Source organism: Diadema setosum, chromosome 7 (genome assembly GCF_964275005.1).
Source record: "Diadema setosum chromosome 7, eeDiaSeto1, whole genome shotgun sequence".
NCBI classification, from domain to species: Eukaryota; Metazoa; Echinodermata; class Echinoidea; order Diadematoida; family Diadematidae; genus Diadema; species Diadema setosum.
The window spans coordinates 5,946,317-5,966,110 of record NC_092691.1 but is presented as its reverse complement, the minus strand read 5'-3'; the positions used below and the strand labels follow the sequence as shown (position 1 = coordinate 5,966,110).

Genomic DNA, 19,794 nt, shown 5'->3' with positions numbered 1-19,794 from the left:
CATCATCGCTCATTTCCAATAGAAAATTCCTACTGAGGCAGTCTGCAATGAAAAGGTTTGTTCCTTTCTCATATGTGACATGCAGATCATATTTTTGAAGATTCAGCAACATTTTTTGCAGTCTGGGTGGTGAGGCATGCAGTGGCTTCTTGAAAATAGCCTCGAGAGGCTTATGGTCAGTTTCTACCTGCACAGCGCGTTCGAAAATGTACTGGTGAAACTTTTTGCAGCCGAAAACAATTGCGGCGAGCTCTTTCTCAATTTGCGCCTAGCGGGTTTGCACATCTGTGAACACTTTCGATGCAAATGCAATTGGATGTCCTTCTTGCAGTAATACAGCACCCGTGCCTGCCTGTGATGCATCAACGCTCAATTTGACCGGTTTTCAGACATCATAGTAGGTCAGTACTGGGGCATTGATCACAGCTTGTTTTAGTGATTTGAAACTCTGATCTTGTTCTTCATTCCAATGCCACACTACATCTTTTTCTAGCAGTTGTCTGAATGCTGCTGATTTTTCTGACATGTTGGGAATGAATTTCCTTAGGTAGTAGACCATACCAAGAAATTGTACTCCCTTTTTGTCATGTGGAGTAGGCATGTTTTGGATTGCCTTAATCTTTTTTGGATCAGGCTTTATAAAGCCATCATGTGATATGATGTGTCCCATGTACGTCACTTTGTTTAAACCTGATGTGACACTTTACTGTGATGAGGCGTATCTTTTTCACTCTGCTCCGCCCCAGCACTTCTCTAAGTCTAGCATCGTGTACGTCTTTAGGGGGCCATGGATGAGAATGTCATCGACCAACACTTCGACTCCCTCTATGTCACAAAATATGTCCGTCATGATTCTCTGGAATATTTCACTTGCTGCATTTATTCCAAAAGGTAGTCTAGTGAATTTGTACCTACTGTAGGGAGTGTTGAAAATGAGGAGTTTGGAACTTTCCTCATCGAGCGGAATTTGCCAGAAACCAGAGTTAGCATCTAGAGTACTGAAAACCTTTGCACCACCTAGATTGTCAGTAATGTCGTCGATGGTCTTCATTGGGTAGTGTGGTCGTTTTAGAGCTTTGTTTAAGTCTCGGGGGGTCAAGGCAGATTCTTACTTTGTCTTTGTTCTTTTTCACTACTACTACCATCGAACTAACCCAGCCTGTAGGCTCTGTTTGTTTCTCAATAACACCCATGTCTTCCATCCTTTTCAGCTCATATTTCACTTTTTGCTTGAGTGCAGCAGGGATTTTTCTGGGTGGATAGACAACAGGTTTGACATTTTCATCTACCTCCAAGTGTTGTCGGGTACCAATGCAACCTAGGCCATGAAATACATCATCATACTGGCTGAAACAATCATCTGGTTTGACAGTGTTGACTTTTTTGACGAGTCCAAGGGTTGAAGAAGACTCCAGTCCAATGATACAAGGCACATCTCCATCTACTACCTTAAACTCTACGTTGTGATATTTTTCTTTTCGCCCACAAGTGAGAATACAGCATTTCCCTTTCATTTTGATGGAGTGCCCAGTGTAGGAGACAAGCTTGGATTTTGATTTCGCCAGTATTGGCTTATTTATCCAATGCTTTGTAACTTCCCATCGACAGTATGTTGCATTGAGCTCCTGTGTCTATTTTGAATTTGGCATGCTTTGTACTCATGTTGTCATTTGCCTTTGAACTCTGCCTGTTTATCTCAGAAAGAAACACAAGATTTACATACCATTCCTTTTTGCGCTTGTCTTGTCCAACGACATCGATGTGGAGACTGTCACTTTCCGAGGATGATCCGTCGACGTCACTCTCATCGTCGGTTCGTATATTGTGGACCGGTTGGTGTCTGCTGTCACCTTGCTTGCCGTTTTTCGAAGTTCGTTCAGCTGTTTCACCTCTCTTTGATGGAGATCAGCACACTGAGTTGAAGTGGTTCAGCTTTCCACAGTCGTGACACGTTTTTCCGTAGGCAGGACACTTGCATGGTGGATGTTTACTTCCACATCGTGGACATGGCTTAGTCGTTTTGGATTTCGATTATAATGGCATGAATATCTGCGGAGCTTGGCTTCAGTTCAGTCATGTGATGTGCAGTGAGTTCCGACACCTTACAAATGTCAATCGCTTTTTGTAATGTAAGGTCTCTCTCGCGTAGCAGTCTTGCCCGCGTCGAATCATCTTTGATTCCTACTCCAATTCTGTCTTTAATTAGACTGTTGTGGAGGTCTCCGAAGCTGCATGACTTTGCTTTTTTCGTAGGTCCGCTACAAAATGCTCAATCATTTCACCTCCCATCTGGAATCGAGTGTTGAACACATGACGCTCATACGTACATTGTATGTGATGTTTGATTGAGGTTCGAAATGCTCTATAAACTTCTCCAATAATTGTGGCATAGATGGGCTGGATCTGCTAGCATCTTGGCTCCCACTTGCACTTGGCGACGCATCTGTTGTGCGCACTGGAGCTGGAAATTAAACATATTGTATATTTCCAATGCGTCTTCACCAATCACATGAAGAAGTGTGCATGTCTACTTCAGCATCCCTCTTATTGAGTCCACTGGCTTTTACGTACAGATCAAATCTCTGCTTCCATTTTCTCCAATTCTCAGTTATATTTCCCTGTAAGGAAAACGGCTCTGGGGGCTTCATTCTATCCATGTTGATGAATCATGCGGTTTTTTTTACTTTGGACACCATGTTGTGTTGAGACCAGAGAATGATGAGAAAGAGGAGAGCAAGGTGTGCGTTCTTTGACTGACTTTAATGGAACTGTCAGTTTCAGCTTTGTGGCAACGTGGACAAAATACATTTTTACTGATGATGTAGATTCGCGTGCAACATGTCGAGATGGTCAAGGAGTGACCAGCTGGTGGCTAGTGTGGCTAGTCTTAGTAACTAGACCAGTTGTACTAGTACAATGATTGTACAAATGTATACTAATCATTACAGAGATGTGTAGAGATTTGTGGATGGAGATAGGATATGGCATTTTTATGCTGAATGCTCCATTTGCTTTACAGCCTATTTTCCATCAGTCAAGTCGTTATGTACTGTACCAGGCTTCATTCTCATAATTTGTATTTGGATCAGGTTTAATACCATAATTTCTGAACAAGAAACTTTACTGGCACATCGTCGCTGGGGTGACAAGACCCTGTATCTGCAATTTTGGTGAAAATGACTTTTCTGGATTAATGGTCAAATAATGGGTTAAGTGATGTCCTGTCCAAATCCCAACTGTCTTATTCCAAAAATGAAGCCACCACGGCATGTCAAAGGAATGACTATCCCATTCACCACTGTGCTTTGGCCGCCATGTTTTTTGGCTCTCCTGAACATCCGACATTTTGTAGATACGAGGTCTTGTTGCCCCAGCGACGACTGTGACTTTCATATACCAAAAGTTGTTCATGTGACGTGAATGTTCATGTTCAGAACAGATAAGATAATGACCTTTGCACACATTTAATGTTTTAATGTACAAATAGAAATGACAGCTGTTCAATCAGTGTTTTGTAGATTTTGTGTGCCTTTCTACACAAACAAAATAATAGCTAAATAATTAAATGATCTTTTTTTCCCCTAGAATATACTGTAGCATGCTACAGTACACTTGTAGTTTGTTCAATTTTTATTAACCGTTGTAGGATTCAAGTTGTGCCTTTGAAATGTTTTGCTCTCCTTATGGTGCTTCAGTATGTTTTTTAATTTGCAGAGATTGGTCACTCTCCACTCTGTAATTAAGATTGATTAGTTTGTTAGATTTATGATATTGTGTAATTTATATTAACTTCACATCTTAAACAGTTTAATGACTACTGTATATTTTATTGACATAAATCATGATGTACATATGTAAACATTTTTGTATTCACAAGTTGAGAGTATGTGATGTCATCTCAGTGAATATGTGTACCATGAATACCATGGTAATGAAAAGAAATGGATATCGAATTGGTCAGTGGCAATGTGCAATGACAAGATCGAAGAAGAGTTTCCTTTTTTTTTTTTTATTTTTTTTTTTTTACGTACTACACACTCATATGGGAACTGCTCTTTTTCCCTACTTTTGAGCCAGATCATCCTTCTTTTTTTTTTCAATCAGAAAGGTTAGGAGGTCTGGCTCTGTGGTAATGGTGCCTGACATAACAGTTGGATGGTACAAAATACAAAATATGACAGAAATAAGAAGTTTATTATTCCCCTTTGAATATTGAAGTTGCATGGTTAGAAAAAAAAAAAACAGAAATGAAAACAGCAGGAAAGCTGTTGTCTGTGAAAGTACCAATATAGGAAGCCTACTTTTTAGGGAAACTTCAGTGCTATTTTAAAAAAATGACCCTGAATCATAAGTTTGATTAATACCATATACAAACCCCAAAACCCTTTGACTTTGGCGTATAATGGGGTTTTCCTGTGCTGTGTAGTTATCTTATTCTCCTGAAACTAGTTTGTATGATATACTGTAGCAGCTCTCTATGGAGCTGTAGTACGGTATAACTCAAAATTGGACCTACATTGTATACATTGTACAAGTATTATACTATTCCATTTTAGTATGAATGAATACAGCTGAGAATATTATAATGTATGTAAACCCTGTAAATGTGATACACTTTGTACAAGTGGCCATACATTGCTAGAGTGTGACTTTCTGGTGACATTCTTGTGTTGCATGCATCATGTGTGTGAGTAGATGTCAAATACATTGTACATGTACCAGTTGAAAAATCATTCTGTGGTGTGCAATGGCAAAACAAAGGAAAGTCAAGAATATTTGCTCAATTCCCCAGAAATTTAAAGGTGTTCTCTGTTTCCCATCCGGAATATGTACAGATTAAAAAAAAAAGAAATACATTATTATTTTGCTCTGGCTATAAATCAAATACATGTATTATTGTATGTCGTCCTGTTTCTTAAGTCATTTGTGAGGGAAGTAAATGTCTGTGTGCATGGTGGCAATGAGCAAACCTTTGGCAGCAATCCATGGGTAGAGGGACGATAGCAATTACCAATTGTAAGTCACATGACTTCATTTAAAATCAAATCATAGGTCAGCCCTATAAATGAAATTTCAGAGGTGACGACATTCAAAAGATTTTAGTCGTCTTTAAAGTTAACAAGAATGAGTCTGACTTGGTAAGTATATAGCGTATGTACAAGTGTATGTTGTGTGATATTGAAGACTACATTGCTATTCTATTGTACTAAATACTCAACATCGGAGGAAAAGGTTAGTGTTGATCCTTGTGTATATGTACACATGTACACGTACACACATACACGTACACACAAACACTGTACAATGTACCCATGCATAAATATTCTTTACAGTGGACTCCCGCTATAACGAAGTCCTCGGGACTGGCAGTTTTCTTTCGTTATATCGAAATTTTGTTATAACCAAACAAATAAAACAATAAAATCACATAGAGTGGATAATGTTGCGGCTGGAATTTTTACTTTGTTGTAACAGGAATTTCGTTATAACCATGTTCGTTATAATGGGAGTGCACTGTACACATACCAAAAACTCTTTCAACATCCAAGTGCTGGAACTTTTTGTGGCAGAATGGAAATTCAAGTCTGGTTCAATTTAGTCTACAGTGGAAACTCAATATAAAGTGATGTGATACAATGTATAAAAAATACCTGAAAAAGTGCAAAACAAACTAATTTCTCTGGACATAATGGATTTATTTTCTTTGTTTTGTATTGTTTACTGACTACTGATACAAAATGTATAACAAAATATCTGATATAAAGGACAAGTTGTCTTAGTCCCAAGAATCTCACTATACCGAGTTTCCACTGTTTCATACCTGCCAACATTTCAAGATGAGATATCTTACTCGTGGATTGCAAAAATCTTATTTTATATGCAAACTGAAGTTAAAAATCTTACTTTCGGTCAAATCTTCAGAAAATACACATGAAAGGTATATCTAAATATTTTTTAAACATCTGATTTCTCTGACAGAAAATCTGATTTTGCTATTTTTAATGTAAAAAATCTTACTGAATCTGATAAAATCTTACTAGTTGGCAAGTATGCTGTTTTATGTCATTGGCTAATACTGGAGTAAAAGAAACAAGTATGGAAGGCTAGTTTGTGACAAGGCTGTGGAAATGAATTTCTACAACTGAAAGATAGCACCTACATGTACATGGTACTTGAAAATTCATGAAATAAATAATCTTTGGATATATACAACATACACAGCCACAGTATATTCTCATTCATTTAAGAATTGCAAGTCAAGAAAAAGCAGAGACTAAGACCAAAAGATCAAAAACTAAAGAATATATATTTGCTTCTTTCCACAAAATTAGCCACAGGTGACTTGCTTTGTGACCGACATACATTGTAGCACACTGGCTTGCATAATGTTTAGCTCACTGGCTTACATAGGTGGTGTTATAAAACATAACATCAAATTAAAATTAAAGCTACTCTTATTCATTTGGCTCATAACTGGTACTTTTCGGCACTTGCGTCTGACCATCAAAAGTTCAGAGGGTAGAAACATTGTACAAAACATGTACAGCTTATCAGTCTCTTGCAACAGGATCTTTATGTTTACTGTACTAAGTGCTTGTGCTTGTGTACTTGTGATCTGCTACCATGAGAGCATGCTAGTGTCATAAATCCTTGATGTTCCATCTTTGGTAGAATACATTGTAATATGTCTTTCAGCTCTCCTGACTCTAAGCTTGTAATAGCCTATTATTTACCTTGAGGGGCAAACACTATACTGCAGGAAGGACAAGAAGGCTATTGAAAGCTACAGTATTGAGCAAATTGGCTTCAAAGTTCAGATGATGTAAAGTACACTAGAGGGAAGGTGATAATAAGTGCATCATAAGTGCATATATATGAAGAGTTTGTTTGCAAAAACCGATAAGTCCATATTTGCCAAATGGCGATATTTGCGATTAAAGGTCAAGAAAAATAAAGAGAATAAAAAAAATTTTGCTTCTTTTGACCATAACTTCAAAAATATACCTTTATACGTAGTGACCAATATATCATTTAAAAGGTATTATTTTGTACTTTATGACAGAGACCATACTTTAAAATCTTCAAAATTGGACTTATCGGTTTTTGCGAACAAACTCTTCATAGATCTTACACACCAAAGTCACATGCCTTATGAAGTCCACTGTAGAGCTGACTCCCGTTGTAACTAAGTCCTCGGGACCGGCATTTTTTTTTTTGATCAAAATTTCTTCATAACTGAACAACTGAAGTATATGATACATAGCTGATAATTTTGACACCTGAATTTTTAATTTGTGATAACCAGAATTTTGTTACACCCATGTTCTTATTCAAGAGTGCACTGTATTTTGAGTTTCAACACATAATTACACATTCACATGAGAATAGGAAGCTGTTTAAATGCATTAACATTTTTAGCAGTTATCAAAGTATTTCTGTGTCTTCAGTCAAATCACCTTTCAGTGCCATTTTCAAAATGTTAATGTGTGAGACTTCAATGGATTAATGTGATGAATACATGGAGCTCCTTATTCTTTCCCTTTGAGTGAGAGTTCAAACCGTTCTGTAGCCATGATGAGGAGCAATGACAATCCACTTTATCAGAGGTTTTGATTATGTGGAAGTCACTGAACTATCCCTCCAGTTCATGATTAGTGATATCAATGTGATCACTCTGTACACAGTACATTTCTTCTCATTATATTATCCTGCAACCAGAAAGAACAACATTCTGTCTTATCACATTCATACAATTAAAAACAGGTGGAGAGAGAGAAAGAAACTGGTAGGAAATTGTGCACTTTGAGTTGCAAACTGTTGTGCTACACCTCACATACCTTCAGGCAATATCATACATAACCATATCTTTGCCGTCTGTACAAATCTTACCATATAAATCCTCATGCCAGAAATTATAGTCCTACCTGAGCTGACATTACATATTTGTAACTTTAAGGGAATGTACAGTATTGGTGGAGATGAGAATTGGGCTTTTAACTTTTTGCAAGATACCAAGAAAACACTTATGAAATTGTACAGAGCATACCATTTTAAGAGGAATTCAAAGTTTATTTGAATGATGAAAATCGGGTTTGAAATGACTGAAACATCCAAAAACAAAGTAAAACAAAGCGATCATAATAAAAGGTGGGTCCCACAATTTATTAGAATCACTCTGTTTTGGATATCTCAGCCATTTCAAAACCAATTTTCATCAAATAAATGTTGAATGCCTCATGGAATTACATGCTCTTTCATATTTCGTATTAAAGAGGTTTTTCATTATCTCACCAAAAAATGTTAGAAACCTGAAGTTAGGTCTCAACCAAAACTATACGATCCCTTTAAGCACCCTAGAATTTTTGTTGAAATAGAGAAAGAAGAACATACACACAAATGTGTGTGGCTAATCAATGAATGCCTTGTTTATACTGACTTGACAGATTTAACAATATAAAGGAAAATAAATGTACACATTTACATTCACCTTGACAATTGGATTAACTAAACCTGTAGATCACAGACGGCAAAAAAAAAAAAAAAAAAAAAATAGCCATTTTAGGCAGAGGTAGGTCTTCTTTGGTTTGGTTGCGAAAATAGAAAAAAACTAGAAATGTCGCTATGGCGACTGATGCCTCCGCCATAATGCATGATTCTCCCAATAGGTGTATAGTACAATGTCTTGACAATGTGTGATGACAGTTTCACATAACTGGCAAAGTATCGAAATAACAGGTTTGTCAGAAATATCTTGAATGTTCACTTTCCACGAACTGGGTTTGCTATAATTGTCTATTAAAGAGTGCAGGTACACATATTTGGGGAATTGAAAATTTTTACTTGACTTCTGACCGACCTTATTATAAGTTTATGCATTGAGTATAATTTTCAAGGTATGAAGAAAGAGTGTAATTACAGTACAAAATATTTTTTTTCATTTAAACCTGACCTTTGACCCTTAACCTTTGACCTTTGACCTTCTGGCTGGAAATTTCCAAGAGAATCTCCATCAAGTAATACATGTACATATATTAAACACTTTTAAAACTAATAATGCAATCATTGCATATACCAGTATGCATGTATGAGGGAAATATAGTAGTAACATTTTGAGGAGTTGACCTTGACCTTTGAACCCCTAACTATTGACCCATAACCCCTAAATTCCCTAGATAATCCCTGCCAGTCAGTACATGCATATGTACCATGCTCCATGAAGAAACATTGAACCATTTGCGAGAAAAGTGATATTGCAACATTTTCACCTAACCTTTGACCTTTTCACCTTTGACCTTATGACATGAAACTCTCTCTGGAGAATCCTTACGCAGTAGTACATGTCTACACTAAGTTTCAAGAAAATAACTGCGGGCATTGCATAAATATGGGGGAAATAGCAATAGCAATGGGGGATTTTAGCATTTGACCTTGACCTTTTGACCTTTGACCTCTTGTCAATGTCACTAGAATCTACTCAACTAATTGTCCCATCATACATCATCCTTGGACCAAGTTTGGTGAAAGCTGCTTCATCCAGTTTTGAGTTATCACATAAACAGATAAATTTTAGGATTTGACCTTGATCTTTGACCTTTGACCTCTGTCCGATTTCACTGAAAAACTGAACAAGTAATTGTCCCATCATACATCATCCTCCAACAAAGTTTGGTGAAATTTGCTCCATACAGTCTTGAGTTATCGCGTAAACGGATACAATTTCATGATTTGACCTTGACCTTTGACCTTTGACCTTTAGCCGATTTCACCCAAAATCTTATCAAATTGTTGCCCCATCATACTTCATACTTGGACCAAGTTTGGTAAAATTCCAGTAAATATTATTCAAGTTATCGCGTAAACGAAAGCGGACGGACGTACGTACGGACAACCCGAAAACATAATGCCTCCGGCACCACTTCGTGGTGGAGGCATAAAAATGGTATAATATCATTACCGTGGAACCTTATTATAACAAGGTCAGATATAAAGATATTTGGTTTAAATAACGAAGTAAATTTCCTTTTTAAAATCTTTCATTTTTATCCCTGATATAAAGAAATGCTCAACATAGCAATGAAATATCAATGGTTTCAAGCAACTCCTCGTTAATAAAGTTCCCCTGAACAGTATTCTACTGTAGCTTGCCAGTGAAGGCAAATTCTTGGCAAGTGTTCAGTGAGGCTGCACACAACATCAAAACCCATTGTACAAGTATATGACAAAATTTACGAACAATAATGATGATAAGTACATACATGGGTATCGTGAATTGCTTAAAGATATCTATATGTTCCTATAAAACATTTCTGAATTTGCTGCCCCTGAGAGGTGAATTAATAACCTCTTTTAGGAACACACACACGCACACAGAGGCTTGGATAAACAAGAAGTTGATCCAATATTAAGTACATATACAGGAATGTGAGAAGTGAAGGCAGAAGTAATTCAGCTCATCTTGAATGTTCATGAATAAAGTAATGCATGTAAACAAAATGGGCGTCACAGATATTAAGTCTAGTTTTTCTACTTTGTTTTGGTGACACGACTAGGCACATATGTGACCCTGCACCACAAAACCAACAAAAAGTCGCCAGACATGGATTTTTAGTTAAGGGCAGATATTGAAAGAGCAGATATGAAGCTTTAAAATGCTGTATAACTCAGTTCAAATGGACTCCCCTAACCTACGTAAATACTGGAAAGAAAGCAGACACTCTTAAAAGTGTGAACTGAGAAAAGAGGCTCTGAAGTAGACAGTCTATTCAAGCGCTTAATCTTTACCAAGCCCTGCTACTTGTAGCTGTGCCATGAAAGGGACAAAACACAGGATGGAAACCACTGGAGCAACAACAATGAAGGGATTATCAGATTAAGCTGTAATTGAGCATGTTCTATGCCGAATAAATAATAATAATAATAAATAATAATTAACACATTCTGCCCATGATTAATGCCAACTTTAATTGCACAAGCGTCATCCTTCCAAAAGTTATTAGACTTGAAAGTGAAGAATAATGTGAGAAGGATAGCTCTTTAAGAAAATATGAAAAACTCAAGATTGACTTGGTTGAACCACTTCCATACCTGCCAACATTTCAAGACGAAATATCTTACTTGTGGATTGCAAAAATCTTATTTTATATGCAAACTGAAGTTAAAAATCTTACTTTCGGTCAAATCTTCAGAAAATACACATGAAAGGTATATCTAAATATTTTTAAAAAATCTGATTTCTCTGACAGAAAATCTGATTTTGCTATTTTTAATGCAAAAAATCTTACTGAATCTGATAAAATCTTACTAGTTGGCAAGTATGCACTTCACCTTTTTTGAGTCCTCACATAAAATCAAGGGGTTCAACTTTTTGTTTGTTTTGTGATGCACAGTCACATATGGATTCAGAAGTTTGACTCCATTTCAAAGATAAAGTTACAAAACCACTGCAACACATGTATGTGCATCTTGTTATTCACTGTAAAAATAAAACATAAATGAAGCCTAATGTAGTAAGATTCCCCTTAGCATGAAGTGTATTACAATGTATAAGATTCCAACTTGCTCTAGTGTAGAAAATTGACACCCCTTTACAAAGCCATTTGGGTGCCAAAAGGTTAGAATTTTACAAGGTAATCTTGCTGCAGGGCCCTGTTTCATAAAGCTGTTCGTAAAGTTACGAACAACTTACGAGCCACTGGTGATCAGTTCTGATGTGCTATACTTATCAGAATTTCCATAATTCAGCACAAGAACTGATCACCAGTCGCTCGTAAGTCGTTCGTAACTTTACGAACAGCTTTATGAAACACCCCCGACGTTCTTTGTACATTCTTGTGTTCTTATCCCTGATATTAAAGAACAAGTTCACCTTCATATGCATGTGGATTGAGATTATACAGCAAAATAAATAGAACACATCAGTGAAAGTTCGAGGAAAATTGGACAATCTGTTCATAAGTTAAGAATTTTAAAAGTTTTTGTGCAGTCACTGCTGGATAAGAAGACTACTACAGTTGATGATGTCACAATGTAAGGAAAATAAAAAGAGAATTCAACAAAATTTAATTTTTCGAAAAAAAAATACATATTGCCTCAACTTGTATTACTGGCATATATGTTAAGGGTAATATCACTGCCCTGCCTTCTGAAAGAAGCAAGTCATTTGCTCTGCTATTATGAGAGAAAAGAGAAAATATGTTAGCTTTTCTTTATATTTTCTTTACATCATTCTACACATGTGACATCACCAGTTGTAGTAATCTTCTCATCCAGCAGTGAATGAGCAAAACTTTAAAAATTCATAACTTTTTAACAGATCGTCTGATTTACCTAAAACTTTCACTTATGTACTCTACTAATATTGTTGCATTCTCTCAATTCACAAATCTATTAAGGCGGAGTTGCTCTTTAAGAGGAAATAAGTGGTTCTAGGCAGTTCGTTTTAAAAAGATTCTTCTGTAGTACCCACATGCAGGTCTGCATACTCTATTGAGGTGTGTCTGATCCAGGGAGAATGATGTGAATACATGTGATTCAAGGAGGGTGTGCCTTGGAGAATGGCAGGAATGCACGCAATGCACGTGTTACACTAATAGGTCTCGCCAGTGTTCACATTGTTCTCCTGGGCACACCTTCCTTGAAGTGCGTGCATTCTCGTCATTCTCCTGTGCACATGACAGTTTGTTTGCTATTTTTTTTCTTTTTTTACTATTGAAGAAGTGAGAGAAACAACTGGGTGATAAGCACAAATGCTGGATTATGCTATCATAGATTTGTGAATAACTGCCATACAAATCTTGTCCACAACATAAATCTTATAACTCTCATAACCAATCCCACAAACAGTTTATCTTTGAGACTGGAACCGTTCCAGAAATCAATTGTTTACGATTTTCCTGTGAAAGTGTCTTCATGGACAACTCCTAAGCTGAATTGTTGTTAATTGGAAGGAGCTGCTGCTACTACTACTACTACTACTAAGTACTACTACTACTACTACTACTACTACTACTACTACTACTACTACTACTACTACTACTACTACAGAAAGAAGGAACATGCACATTTGTTATACATCAGACAAACAGGTGACACAAATCACACACATCACAGAGTTTGCTGGACAAGTTACGCACTCCCCATCCCTGTGACTAATAATGCAACATCTATCAAGCTTCAATCCCAGCATTCTTCAGGCTCAGGAATGTTGTGAATGATGGGGATGTCGCCACGGTGACCATCATCCTCATCATCGTCTGGATCTTCAGCATCCTCCTTGTCGAACCCGAGAGACCACAAACTTTCACACCTGTCCTCTTCGTACAAGTCACAGATGATGGCTGTGCCATCATCGGTCAGGTCAAAGCTCTCTGATGCCCGGATGATCTCCCTGCCATGTAGGAGGAGAGAAACAGAATTTATCCTCTATAAAAGAATCACACAATAGGTTATGTCAGAGGTGCATCTTGATAATCAAAGTGGGGACGTCTAAAGAGACTCCTTACTATCACTGTCCCAAAAGAGTTTTTGTTACTGCATCTTGGCAAAATATGATGGGGGTTGACATTTCAGTCAGTATAAATGCTTCTATCTACAAATGGAGCAAAATATTAGCAATACAAGGAACTAAGGCTGTCTTCAGTCCAGCTGACCTTAGAAGTACTTTGGCTCTAAGAGGAGCTAATATTGACACCAACTGTCAACCAACCCCCCCCCCCAAAAAAAAAAAAAAAAAATAGAGGAAAAAGTACTGATTGAACTTTAACTTGTATGGCACCTTAAACAGCCCCATTACTGTACAAATTCAAGCCATATCCTGGCGCTCCATGTATGTCTCACTCTACTCCCATGTCTAGAATTATAGAAAATTCAATGCCAGTATCAAATATGTGAAGGAAGTGCAGACATAATTCAAAGGAGTGTTCTTATAGCAACAATTGTGCACATTACATTACACCTCTCCCTCTTATACAGCAATTTGTATCATCTTTCTCCTCACCACAGATGGCATTAATTGTCAATTCACAAGAGTGTATGTTTGAGCCAAGCTTTCCTAAACATGTAAATGTGGATACAACAGGTGTGAAGAAGAGTACAAGGAATATCAGAAAGCTGGTTTAAAAGTTAGGAATTTTGAAAGTTTTTTGATCACTGCATGTGCATACCTGCCCTAAATAGAACCTCAGCAACAATTTCTGGTATAATAGGAGTAGCAGGGTCATTATGAAAATGAATACAGAAACTTTGCATATCTGCATTCGTTTGAATAGTACACATTTCTTGTACTACTACCTTCTGAGATTTACACACACAAGTATCCTCCAAGCCCTCAAATTCTCTTTCAATGTCCTGAAAAAATTAGTCTTATGGTATATTTTTGTCTAACTTTGAAAAAAAAGAGTTTGTGATTGGGCAACGTTTTGATGGTTTTGTGATGCAAGGTCACATGAACAGAAATAAACTGGAGAGAGTAAAATAAGCATATGTGCATAATATGTACCTGAGTTTGCTGATGTCAGGACATTTCTGCCACAGGATAGGAAACTTCAGTAATCTGTGAAGAGGAATCATGACTTTCAGGTTATCCACCAGCAAGTCCCGATGGGAGGCAGGAACGCCTTTCTCCCAGTGGTCGTAAAAGCCACACCTGCAATCTGCACAACATGGGGGGAAATCTTCACACGTCCTGAAACAATCCGCACGCATGTGCAGTCCACTGCTGTATGCCTCAATGTCGACAACACCATTCACGATTCCAATTTCAAATACCCTTTGTGCACATGATGTCTGAAAGCGCTCTCCTCCGATATCAAACTGGCAACCCCCTGCAGCATGCATCCCTGGCAAGACGGAGCTTATAGCTTCACTGTCTCTTGTGTTGGCAGTATCATCACAATCTGTGGGATGTTGGAAGACTTCATCCATTTCTTCAGAGCAAAGATAAAGATGGGCAGATGGTCTGACTCTGTCTCTAGGAAGTTCCGCAATTACACTATTTCCACCCGAATCCTCCTTTGCAGATGCCCAAGCACTTGTTGCCTGCACCCGGGCAGAAGTACATATCGAGGGTGTAAATCCCCCATCATCTGCCCCACCACCTCCCCCCTTTCCCTCCACACCACCCTCTTCACTGTTGCTAGCTTCTTGCTCTCTGCTGTCTCCACACGTGACCCTCAATCTCTGCATTTGCTCTTCAAGAGCTCCACTTTGAGCTGCCTCCCGGTTCCTGGATCCCACTTCCGATCCTCCTACAGGGTGTACATCCCTCTGGCTCTGACATGCTCCATCGTTGACCACCGCATCACCTGCATCCCGTCTCACTTCTGATGATCGGCAGCCAGGTGGTGTGCTCCAGTTCATCCGTCCACTAACATCGCCCTCTCCATCTTGGCTGGCATCATCAAACATCCCCAGCTCCTCATCCATCAGCCATCTCGCATCCTCAAGAAGCTGCCTCACCCGGTACCCCGTCTCGCATAGGATGTCCTCAGCCGTGGTCTCTTCAGGCATCCTGTAGGGATAAATCTGTCTTGCAACCTGAAATCAGTCAACAATGTGGGTTTTTTTTCAGTCAATCTTACATGATGGAATAGATTTAATTGGTTGTGTTCTTGAAGTACGCATATGCCTTCTTCACATCACTACATGCATATTTACACTGTACCACAGAGTTGTTGATTTTCTCTCAGTGCATGTACACCCTCAGCAAATCAAAATTCAAATGCTTTTAAACACATAGTTTCCAAGTCTTCAAGGGTAATCATGCATGCAAAACACTTTAATTGAAATTGCAGCATTGGTGACTTGAAAAGCAATGTATCAAGAGGTTCATAAATATCAGGTGGTGAGTTTGTACTGGTCTGATACCAGTGTACAAGTCAGCTGGCAGCACCATGTTGAATAGGTCTCTATACCTGGGTATACTTTGGTGTTCTATTTTCAGGAATTCTGCAAAGTGACAGATATATATCCACTGAAATATCTTTCCTGTACCACAAAATGCACTTTGAGCAGCTTCAAGGTGGGAAATCATAATTTTCTTCCTTACAAATGGACTGCATTTCTTTCTTACAAACTGTAAAATATCACACACTACATACTTTCATCACAGAACAGATCAAGAGCTTTGGATGTGTAGACATTCACATCAGTGGAATCCAACATGGATTTGATGTAAAGGGACCTTTAAATCTGAAATGAATATGTTGACAAACCACTCTATTGCATCCTCCAAAAGAAAAAAAAAAGATCTGGAGTTCCTTACTGCAGACAATTTCTACATGAAATAATACACTCTTTTGTTATCAGGATGGCTATATATGTGAACAAACTGCATAAATATATGTGTATTACATATCAAATATCCAACAGTAGGTCCTTCACAGTCACTACTGGTCAGATAAGTACTGAGAGCAGATGCTGAGCACAGGACCTCATCAATCAAAATCAAGGGCAGGGAATAATATTCCTGGTATTGCATTGCAATTTGCTATGCATTTTTACATCACTGCTACACAAACTAACTTTTGTGTAGCAGTTTATTTCCCCCACAGAAGTGTACAGAATACCATTTGAAATATTGCTCATCAGCCAAATTTGCTGATCAAATTTGAGTTGGAAAATTATTTTACTGAAGGGAGTGAAACTGACCACTGAGTATGGCTGGAGACTCTCATCCTTGTCTGAAGGTGGCGCAGTCTTCTGGGGACTTTGAAGCCGTCTGCTGAAGAGAGCAATCTGCGTGCAGCTTCCCAGGTGTTCACTTCCTTCTGGTCCTGTGCCCAGGCCAGAGTATTCCACAGAGTAGCCGTACTCATCACAGACTCTATCACCCCTGGGTCAGAGGTCAACAGCATATAGGGAGAAGAGAGAGCAACAAGGGTCGTTGAAGCTGAGGCTGTGTTTGAGCGCTCAAAAGTGAACTAATCCAATGCGTACTGTACCGTATCATGCCAGATTTGGAGCATTCGAGTGCTCTGTGGAGAAAGCAGTTATGCTGTACCTTGTGAGTTACTTTTAGATAGAGTCACACGTTTTGTGGCAACAGGGTTAAACAAGTTCAAGAAAAGTCCCAATCTACATTCATGGCCGTATGTGTGTTATTCCTCTGTACACGCAGAAGTTGAATATTGCCTATCAAAGTTGATGCCTTTTCCTCAGTCCCATCACAATAGACTTGTGCAGAGTTGACTGTATTATAGCAAGAATGAAAATATTAGGTGGGATTATAAATGAGTTCTAGAATCTCTGCAATCTGATTGGTCAATCATCATGCATTGATTTTTACTGAACCACACTGAACCATTGGTGCATCCGATAGAATCCAAACGCATGGCTCAAGCCTCGTACAGTGTTGTACGTAGGTGTACCGGATACATGATGGGGCAAAAAGTTGGCTTAAATGTATTCGCAGGCCCATTTTATAGAAGAAATGATGCACAGGCCTGTTTAGTGGATTAAGAAATGGATGCTCTCATTTAACTTTGGAAACTGTCTAAAACCCACAAGCCCAGCAAGTGGGTTTAAAGGTAGGGAACCCCATTTGCATGCCTCAAGTGAAGAGTTGGATAAATACAGTGGTATGTTGAAGAGAGTATCATTTTAGGAACTCCCATAAAGTATTGAAAGTGGAAGGTAACATTTAGTACATTTTTATTGACCGTTAGATTTTGAATTGAATTTTTTTCGGGGCTCACCGTAAATTCCAGCACATTACTACTAAATACTAGGCTACCTTTGCAGACCCATGCACTGCATGTGTGTCCATCATGTATATTTTGTGAATAAAGTTCATCAAAACTTACAAACATTTCTATACCTTTGCCACACACTCTATATGTTATTACATCAGCTCTTATACTTTTAGATTTGTGTTTATAGATAAAAAATACAGAACACTGCAACAAAAAGGCTTAAGTGTGGCTGACACACAGAACTACTGGGTAGTTGAGTTTTGTGCATTATTCAAATTGTAGATAACTGTTGACTTCCAAATTTCTTAGCAGTGGCCTAAACAAGTCCCCTGAGGTTCATATTTAATGTTTTGCTGCATTTTGGGAGGTCTGTAAAAGGTATCCCCTACCTTTAAACAGTTCTAAGTTAAACTCAAACATCCAATTCTCACCAATCCACTCCGTCCTGTGCATCATTTGTATACTGCTGAATGGCCAACAGAGGGCACTGCATACTTTGTGACAAAGCACTGATGTGGGTAAAGTCACATAAGTCTCCATGCATTAATGCCCTTGAAAGTTGATAATTCACAAGTGTGTCAAAGTTATTAAAGGAGACCTCCAGATGATTTTCAGACTTTTACATTTGAACGACTATAAATTAGTTATACCGAGTACAGAGTTTCAGAATTTATAGTGACTGGGTTGAGGAATAAGAATGTTTTCAAAATTTACAACAAATTGCAATGAACAATGATGATGACATGGCAGCCTCACCATAAGAATGCATGAGTTGGGGCTCAAGGAAGCAGAACAAAAGAAGATGGCATGCATACATTCTACACAGGTGAACTTGTAAAGCAAGTGGTATTGAAATGGAATTACACTACTACATTTCTGAAATATGTGAGGCTTCTATATGTCATCAACACTGTTCATTGTAATTTGTTTAAGATTTTTCAGAATATTGTTTCTCTGCTCAAGGACCACAGTAAATTCCACAAATCTTTACATGGAGCTGTCAATTTATGTACTACATGATGTGAAATTATGAAAATCGTCTGGAATGCCCCTGTTGTAGTAACGGTATTACTTACCGGCACTACTGGTGAGTTGCAACTGTAACTTGTCTTGTAGCTCAGTCAGTATGTCTTTCAATCAGGTTCCAGGTCACAACTGAGGGATGCACGTACAGGCAATCCCTTTTATACCTCCCCTGTGTAGACAGGGGGGTTAGGATAAAACCGCTAGGGGGCGCTACTACTACATTCCCCCCCGTTTTAAAAAACAAAGGGCATAATAAGAAAAAAACAACCCCGGCCAAAACAGAAACATAACTATAACCCCCAAATCCCGCACAACCGGGGAGCTCACAGAGCCCCACCCATGGGAATGTGCAATCTGACCAGTCCTCGGGGGTCTGCCGAGGACGGTTCAGCGGGCCACCGCCTAGGTCACTCATGCACTGAATGGAGGTGTGAAGGACCGGAGCTATTGGGAGGGAGATGAACCCAGCCCCCCGCGGACCGAAAAAAAAAATTCGCTAAAAATTCCTTTAACCTGAGGAAATCACCAAAAATCACTGTAGCCTGTGGAACCCTGAACCTACACAATCACGACCATAATCACACAAAATCACAACTGACGGCCACAATTTCTACTGGCCAATTCACCTAACATACAACAGAGTAAAAACCTTAACACTGAATACAATTGCATAACCATGACAACAAGGTATCCATGGCTGCCATTCAAACATCAAATGGCAAGCCCTGGCAACTCTAAAAATATAACACTACTTGTCTTTGGTGACAAAACTTTTGGTCAACTTAACCAACTTTAATAATACTGTTAACAAACTTTGGCACAATTTTTTTTTTTTTTTTTGGCAACACTTTGGCAGTAACAACAAAAATAAGGCAAATCCCTGGCCTTAATAACTCACACACATAAAAACTCTTTGGTCCTGAGTAAAATGAGGTAAGAACACAATAAATATACCTCACCAAATGGAATCTCCTCAGAGGTAAACATTATATACAAAATACTGTTACAAATGTGGGGGAAAAATCCTCCCACTGGCCATGATGGTGGGTGGATGTGGGGCTGTATAAACTCCCACTGA

At 38.4% G+C, this 19,794-nt stretch overlaps 1 protein-coding gene across 1 annotated transcript in view; it reads right to left on the bottom strand.

The window, feature by feature from the left end:
- Window positions 1-13,173: 13,173 nt before the first annotated feature.
- The window catches only part of LOC140230627 (uncharacterized), a 53,325-nt gene continuing 46,704 nt past the window's right edge, over window positions 13,174-19,794 (bottom strand). Inside the window, exons 5-7 of the mRNA XM_072310767.1 lie at window positions 16,648-16,831; window positions 14,498-15,534; window positions 13,174-13,387 (exon numbers count right to left, since the gene is read on the bottom strand). Coding sequence (XP_072166868.1) covers window positions 13,174-13,387; window positions 14,498-15,534; window positions 16,648-16,831 — 1,435 coding nt within the window. The remainder of the gene's footprint in view (window positions 13,388-14,497; window positions 15,535-16,647; window positions 16,832-19,794) is intronic.